Source organism: Myotis lucifugus, unplaced genomic scaffold (genome assembly GCF_000147115.1).
Source record: "Myotis lucifugus unplaced genomic scaffold, Myoluc2.0 scaffold_1082, whole genome shotgun sequence".
NCBI classification, from domain to species: Eukaryota; Metazoa; Chordata; class Mammalia; order Chiroptera; family Vespertilionidae; genus Myotis; species Myotis lucifugus.
The window spans coordinates 68,458-76,947 of NW_005872130.1; the positions used below are offsets into that span (position 1 = coordinate 68,458).

Sequence of the window (8,490 nt, forward strand, 5' to 3'; positions counted from 1 at the left end):
CCCGAACCCTGAACCACGCAGGACGTGGGGCTCACATGGCTCATCTTTTTCAGTTGCCATATGTGATGAGTAGCTACTCAGTAAACTCTGGTTTTTCCAGCACAAGAAGAGTGTCTTGCAGAAATTAGGTACTCGGCGAGGAGGTTGAGCTGAACTCGGCACCTTGCACATAAATAGGTCTTCAATACACATTAAGTCAAGCCAAATTCACCTCCCCCTTCAGCATCCTGCTCCCATCGACCTTAGAGGAGTCGTTCTGTCGGCGGGAAGAAGGGCAGCCCCCTCTCCTGGCGGTGATCTGGTTTGATCACCCCCGTGGCAGACTGTTACTGCGGCGGTCCCCAGGGACCCAGTCCTGCCCGAGGAATACTCTAGGGCTGTCTCCTCCCACTACAAGCCTGGGCTAAACCACATGACCTTTAGACCACAGGCGCATTAACAAGCCAGTGCAAGGCATGATGAGCTCTTGCACATTGACTCTTGTCCCCTGGGAAGGATCCTTCAGGGAACCCAGTCACCGTGCCAGGAAGAAGCCCAAGCCAGCCACAGGGACAGGGATGCCAGCCAGCCCCAGCTGCGGAGCTCATCCCAGCTGAGGCGCCTGGTAGGAGAGCAGCAGCCATCTTCACAGCAGGCGGCACATGCAGCCCAAAGCAAGCACACCTCCTGAGCCCCGCCCACATTGCACCATCATGAGCAATAAATGATTGCTGTTCTTTTAAGCCACTGGGCTTTGGGGTGGTTTGAAACACACAGCAAATAACCCATGAGCAGAGCATGCTCCGTGAGAGCAAGTCAGTGATCTGGGGGGAAGAGGGCTGCTGGCCTGGAGACCCAGCAGGTAATACGCTGCAGGTAGACATGGCTGTCTAGCCCGAAGCCCCTTCTCTGGGGTCCTCTTCCCTGGGGCCCCAGTTCACTGGTCAGGGCTGGGCAGAGAGGGTAGGTTCATGTTCGTCAGATGGATGCATGAGCCTCAGAGCCAGCTTCTTCCACATCAGCCTTCTGCAGACAGATTCCCCATTCCCAGGCCCCTGCCCTGTTGCTACCAGGGACCCTTTAGCAGCGAAGGGTAATAAGGTTCGCTCTCTAAACCGATGCCCAGGCTCACATTACCAGAAGTCCAGAGGTGGGTGGCCGCTGGCCAGGGGGATGGAGCAGCTCAGTGAGGTCCCTGGAGGACCAAGATTGCACGGGACCTGGATTGTGTCTGCCAGGAGCAGTCTGGCGGAGTGTTTCTCACTCAGTACCACATGAGAGAGCGACGCTCCCCAGCTCTCCTAGGAGAGAAAAGAATCTCCCAGAAGGACACAGACACACACACACACACACACACACACACACAACCTTCCTTCCTGGGTTCGATTCCAGTCAAGAGTCACGGAGGTCAGGTGCATCTCATTGGCCAAACTGAGCCACATGCCCATTTCTAAACCCATCATTTTGTAGGGGGAGGGGGAGGGGTCAGAATTACCATGAGACCAATCAAAACTACCCCTGGATTGAAGGGGGATGTGGCCAATTCCTCTGAAGTCCTTGGGCACATGGGGGAGGAATGGGTGTCTGGAAATAACAGGGAGGGCATAGAAGGTAAGATCCACCCACCAGTGTCCGCGATAGGACCCCTCCACACAGGGCATGAGGGAGAACCGGGCACACTGGCCTGGAGACAGAGTCCCCCTCCGCTCTCACATCCTTTCCTGGAATTGTGGGGTGTGTGTGTGTGTGTGTGTGTGTGTGTGTGTGTGTGTGTGTCTAGGCAGCAGTCTGGGGGAGAACTAGGGCCCTCAGGGCTTCTGTCCTCCCTCGGTTGGTCTCTCCAGCATCGCACATCGGCCCCAACCCCAACACGAAGAGAGTCACCGAACAGGGGAAGAAGGGTTTAGACTTGTGCCTTTGTCTTTATTGTTAGCTTTATCGTTAGCACTTTCTCTTGAGTCGAGGGCGCCCCTTTGGGTCGCGTCTAGTACTTGGAGGCCTTGCTCTTTTCTCCGTATTTCTCCTCCAGTGCTTTCTGCAAGTTCATGTTCATGGCGTTTTTCCGGTGCCACCGACCTGCAGAACAGGGCAGGAACCAGCACGGGTCACCCAGGGGGCCGAGGGCCCAGGTCCCCTGGTGGCCCACACTCTTCCAGGCCCCCCACTGCACCCAGGGCTCCCTCTGCTGATCGGGTTTCTCTCTGCACCTGTGGCCAGCCCATCCCCCCAGCTCCCACATACCCAGGTCGTCCGTCTTCCTGCCATGCCAGTGCTCAATGTCCCTCACGGATTTCTCAATCACATCGGGGGTGTAGGAGGCCTTCATGAGGCTCTTCATCTCCTCGGAGGCCCCTGTGGGACCCAGGAAGAAACCCCAGAAGCCACAAGTCAACTCGGGTCGGGTGCTCTGGGGTTCATACCTGGGGTGTGAGTTTCCTCCTAGAGCCGTGGTCGGCAAACTGCGGCTCGCAAGCCACAGGCGGCTCTTTGGCCCCTTGGGTGTGGCTCTTCCTAAGCCTTAGGAATACCCTAATTAAGTTAATAACAATGTGCCTACCTATATAGTTTAAGTTTAAAAAATTCGGCTCTCAAAAGAAATTTCAATCGTCGTACTAACTAATGAGTTTGCCGACCACTGGCCTAGAGGGTGGATTGTGGGAGCAGAGGGGAGTGGGGAGGGTAAGGCAGAGGATGGCAGGTCTGGGTTCAAGCCCCAGCTCCATCATTTATGGACAGTGTGGCCTCAGACACGTTTTTAACCTCTCAGACCTTTGGTCTCTTCCTCTATTTAAAGGAGGAAGATGATCTTGCATGGGGAAGATTACATTATTGGAAATTGATCAAAGCCTATGGCGTGTGGCAATGAACCCCTGTATTGTCACAAAATGTATCTCTATGTGGAAAGTTAAAATGCACACGAGGAAATAAGGTACCGCGAAAAGGAGTCAGCAGGAACATCAAACGGGGGATCAAATCTCAAAAGATAGCAAGGATATTTGAATAACCAGCCCCAGAATACAAAATCAGTCTATTTGATGTTTGGAGTCATGAGAGGGAATAAAAGTCTAAGCAAAGAATAAGAAAGTAGCCGGAAAGAACAGGTTAGCAAAAGAAGCAAATGGAAATTCAGAAATGACACATACAATCATTTAAAATTCAATGAATAATAAGAGGCCTGGGACTTGTTTTGAAATAAACCAGCACAGATGGCAGACAGGCAGGACGAGCCTGGCGGTGAATGATGTAAACTCGGTCCCAGGCTGCCCGTTCAGATCCCAGCGGTGACCATGCCTAGCGACGTGGCCTTCAGCAAGTTGTCTAGCTTTCCACGCCTCATTTTTTTCTATCTTAAAAAAAGGGGGCGGAGGGAATATAGCACTCACTCTATAGAGTTCTTGTACAACTGAAAATACATTTAACATAAAGCAGTGCCTGGCACATGCCACATGCTATGCATAAACGTAGCCGTTGTTATTACTAAAAAGAAGCCCCAAAGAATCTATAAGCGAATTACCAGAATTACTAGGTGAGCTGAGTAAGGCTTCTGGATATAAGATTAGTGCACAGAAATTAAAAGTACCTCTGTGCATCTAAGCAGGAAAGTTAGAGAAGGTGACTTAAAAAAGATACCATTTGTAATAAACAGCAAAAAAAAAAAATGCTCGTCTAAATAAATCTAACCAAAGCTGCATAACCTTTATAGATTAAAAAATTAGAAAATGTTATTGACAGATATTGAAGGAAGGTTTGAATGGATGGATCTGAAGACCGTATTCATGAGTTGGAAAACTCATTCTCGTAGCACTGACATCGGCCCCTAAACTGAGCTGTAGATTCAAGGTACTTGCAACAAAAGCTCAACAGAGCTTTTCGTGGAAACTGACAATCAGAGCCGAGACGCTGCTGGTGGTGGTGGTACAGGGATGGGGGGAGGGAGATTACCCAACCCGATATCAGGCTACTAATAATACCTTGGGAATAAGAAGTGTAACATTAGACCAAGGGGCAGAAGAGAGAGCCTGGAAGATGATCCGGGCTCTTAGGAAACCCCTGGAAGACGATCCGGGCTCTTAGGAAACCTGATGGGTGCCGGCCATCGCACTGCCAGAGGGCCTGAGGCAACAGGTAATCCACACAAAGGAGGCATTAAACATGACTCCCTGCTCCACACTAAACACAGAAATCAACTCCAGGTGGTTAAAGGCTTAAATGTGAACCGCAAAACTGAATATCGTTAGGAGATTATAGAAAATCCTACCGTCGTGACTCAGCAGGCCATAGGGTTTCCGGCAACCTGCCCTTCACCCCAAATCCATTCATCAGCCTGTGCTGCCCGCTCCACCTCACACAAATGCCAGAGTCCCACCACACCAGACCTTCCCCGGGAGCTCCCTGGGCCACCATCGCACAGGGGTGCCCTCCAGGGTAGAGCCGAGCACCAGCCTGCTGCCTGACCAGCCGCCACCCTCTGTCCCAGCGGGACTTTTGCAGCCACCTCCTCACTGCTCTCTGTTTCCCTCCAGCTCCCCACGTCTCAGCACAGCAATCAGAACAACCCTTTCACCTCAAACAGACAGGGCCCTTGTCCAGCTTACAGACCCTCCTGGCTTCCCTCTCACTGAGACAGAAGACCTTCCATGGCCTTCCCCGCCCCACCCCCCATTTCCTCCCTTACTCCTTCCAGCCACAGGGGCCTCGCCCACCTGGAACAGCAAGGGCAGAGGCCAACCTGGAGGGTGGAGATGGAGAGGGTGCCGGGGGCAGCACCCTGACAGCTGTGTGCTAAGGGTGACACCCGAATTCGCGGCACTTGCCCAATTTCTGGAGTATAAGGCCTACCATGGCCAGTGGTAAGACGGCACTGTGCTACCCCTCAGTCAGTCCAGGAAGATTTCACAATCGAATCTTAGGAGCTGCTACTACGACACACACTGGTGTTTTGCTCAGACGGGATGATGGGTACACAGACTTTCTTTACACTATTCTCTGACAGTTCTGTAGACGTTCCTGTATGAGGTTGCATGTAAGAAGTACTGGGTGGCCCTGACCAGTTTGGCTCAGTGGATAGAGCGTCGGCCTGCTGACGAAGGGTCCCAGGTTCGATTCCGGCCAAGGGCATGTACCTCGGTTGCGGGCACATCCCCAATAGGGGCTGTGCAGGAGGCAGCTGATCGATGTTGCTCTCTCATCGATGTTTCTAACTCTCTATCCCTCTCCCTTCCTCTCTGTAAAAATCAATAAAATATATTTTTTAAAAAATAAAAGAAGTACTGGGCGGGTGAGGGCTTGTTAAAGGGACCCGTGGAAGGCTAACTGCTGAGGCCCAGAACACAGGACAATCTGAGCTGTCTTCTCTCTCCCCTCCCCCAGCACCACCCCTTCTCTAAGCTCCAAGGAAAACCCGGAAAGTTGCCGTGGCTGTCTGGTTCCCTGGGTAACAGGGATCTGAGCCAGGTGAGGAGCTGTGCCGGCTCCCGGGACAGGGAGAGGCCCTGGAGCAAGGCAGGAGGGGGGAGAGGGCCAGAAAAACTTGACGTTTTGGACTGAGGCAGAACTGGACCGTGGGGGCAGCCGGAAGCCTGAGTGCTGGCCATGGACCCCATCGGAGCAGTTCAGTTAATGCTTGGGCTCAGGGTCATAGGGAGGGAGGGGACTCAGGGCTCAGGGAAGACTCTGGGGCTCGGAGGCAGCAGAAAACCTGGATGTGAGCTTCAGATGCACTTCCTACCGCTGAGAGGTCCTGGCAAACTGTTTCCGGCCTGTCTGCGAAAGGGAGCCAGCAGCACCCCTGTACCGAACGGCCCAGGGCTGACCCATTTCCCCGGGCAGCGCCACCACCAGGTCCGGGAAGGAAAAACACCAGCCCTCCCGCTACTGAGCACTCACTGCCTGTCACTGGCCCAGCGCCTTCGGAGTCCTGCCCACCCAGTGAGGCCACGTTACCGTGTTGTCCCCATCGGACCAAGCAGGTGATGGCGGAGGCTCAGAGAGGTTAAAGATCCTACATGAGGCCACACCCAGCACGTTGCTGAGCTGAGCTTTGAACCAGAAACCTGGTGTCACTGCGACCAAAGATGCCCAGGCCGGGGGTGCCTGGGTCTTGGCAGTTAGGACGCTAGAGGTGCTTGGGGGAGGGAGGAGCTGACAGCCAACTGGGATGGATGACTTGCACGGAGAGGGCAGGCTTGCCAGGGCCCTGGACGCTGGCAAAGAGCAGGCCGGCGGCCGGGAATGATACCCCTGGGATGTATCCTAGGGTCGGATCCATGGAGGCCCGGGAAGGGGTAGACATCCCAGAGGCCTTCCCTGCCCCTTGGGGACCGTGGGTGTTCACGGCCCCCACCCTTGCTCTTTGACCTGACCTTGAAACAAGTTTGACCGCATGTTATAGCCCAGATCGTAGTAGTCTGAGAAGATGGAGGCGATTTCCGCGGGACTCTGGCGCCTGCTGGGCCATGAGCTTGCCCTCTTCTGGCCCTCGACGGCCTCGCCAATGGCATTTCGAGCCTGAGCAGGGAGGGACGGAGAGGAGACACGGGATAGAGAAGCAGGTCCAGCTCCTCTATTTCCCCTTTAACTCCCCTGACCCTGCCCTCACCACGCCTGCTCCCCCCTTAGCCTGCAGCCCTCAACCAACCCCCAGGGCTGCGGAGCTGATGCTGAAGGACCCTCCTCCCTCTCATTCACCCCACCTCCCACCCGGGCGGGGACATCAGATGACGGTGACCATAAACCTCTTCCTGCGCTGAGCACCGACTGTGTGCCTCGTCAGGAGAGGTCTCCATAAGGTGACATTTCTCCTGCTGTTTTAGAAATGAGGAAGCGGGGGCTCAGGATGGGGACTCGCCGCCCACACTGCTGGGGACAGAGCCTGGCTGGCCTCCTGGGATCGAGGCATCACTCTAGGCAGCTCTAGGAGGCTCCTCTGATTGCATGAAAACCAACCCTGCCTTGTACCAAAGTGGAAACTGAGGCCCAGAAAGGTCGAGCCCAGGCCTAGGAGCCAGGAAGCCTGGATTTGAGTCCCACTTCAGCCACAGGGGTAGGCTCGCTGCTCCGTAAGATGACAAATGGAAGGGGACCGGGCCCACAGCCTGGTGAGTCTGGATCTGCCATTGGCTCAGTATGGCCCTGGGCAGATTATAGCACTTTTTGAGCCTTGGTTTTACCACCTGTTAAAAAGTAAGCCATCGCCAGGCCGGTGTGGCTTAATGCTTGAGTGTCAACCCATGAACCAGGAGGTCATGGTTCGAATCCCGGTCAGGGCACTTGCCCAGGTTGTGAGCTTGATCCCCAGTAGGGGGCATGCAGGAGGCAGCCGATCAAGGATTCTCTCTCATCATTGATGTTTCTCTCTCCCTCTCCCTTCCTCTCTTTAAAATCAATAAAAATTTATTAAATTTTTAAAAAGCAGCAACAGCTCCTGCCCAGCCTACCGCACAATGTAGTTGCTAGGAGTGTTGAGAAGGTGGCTTTGAAAATGTCTCAGAATGCCAAAGCAGGAAAAACCCTTAGTGTCTGGCCAGAAAATGGCAGGTGAATTTTATCTCAACTTTCAATGGGTCAGTAACAACTCCCCAAAACAGTGTGTGTGGGGGGGGGGGGGAGAGAGAGAGGAGGTGCCAGCATTGATTAATGATGTCTGCCATGCACGCAGACCAGGAGCGCTGTGGGATGCACGCCAGGTATTTGCCAGCGGGATCCAGTCCAACTGCTTCACTTTACAGGTGTAGCGACTAAAGCCCAGAGAGGGGAAGGAACTTATTCAAAGCCACCCAGCACTCCTGGCAGAGCCGGGACTCAAACCCAAGTCTCCTGATTCCCGATCAGAGCTGTCTACCCAATGCTGTCCCCTTTGGATCCGTGTGAGTTAAAAGTCTCTAATTCAAACCTAAGACTTGTTACTGCAGCAGCATTGAGGACTCGGGCTCCAGAATCTGCTGGCCCATTTCGGGTGCTCATCCCACACAGCTGGGTACGTTTGATGATCTTTCCTAGCCCTGCCTGAGCCTGGGGCCCCTTCCCCTTAAGATGAGGATAATGGGAGCTTTCTGAGTTGTTGGATGTGAAGCGCTTACACAGCGCACAGGGCCTGGCACATAGTAAGTGCTCAGTAAACACTGCTTCCTGGTGACATCATTACAGGAACTCTGTTCTCAAGAATAGGCTCCTGTGGGGTCTCGTTATAAGTCTCCCTGAACCACCCTCCTGCCGCCCTGGGCCTCCTGGGCCCTGTGCTGGCACCTGCTCCTCGGAGACCAGCTGGTCCACCACGTCGCTCCCAAACTTGTGGCGAATGTTGTCAGGGATGACGCTGCTCTTCTGGCCCTCGGCCGCGGAGTTGGGGCCTTCCTTCAGCCCCTCGCATGGCTGAGCCCCCTCTTGGAAAGTGACCCTGCTCTCCCTTGGGGAGACTCTGTTGTCCCCCTTCTTCATGGACCCAGGCCGTGAGTCCATCCAGGGGAGTCCAATGCTAACGGCTGAGCTTGAGACTATCCCCTCCGGGTAGGC

The 8,490-nt window shown here is 54.2% G+C and overlaps 1 protein-coding gene across 1 annotated transcript; it reads right to left on the reverse strand.

Moving 5' to 3' along the window:
* Positions 1–1,963: 1,963 nt before the first annotated feature.
* TEX33 (testis expressed 33) lies at positions 1,964–8,436 on the reverse strand. Its single transcript, XM_006107257.3, has 4 exons — positions 8,224–8,436; positions 6,342–6,486; positions 2,221–2,331; positions 1,964–2,055 (listed from the first exon to the last, which is right to left on the reverse strand). The coding sequence occupies exons 1-4, from the start codon at positions 8,434–8,436 to the stop codon at positions 1,964–1,966; spliced, it is 561 nt and encodes a 186-aa protein (XP_006107319.1).
* Positions 8,437–8,490: the final 54 nt, after the last annotated feature.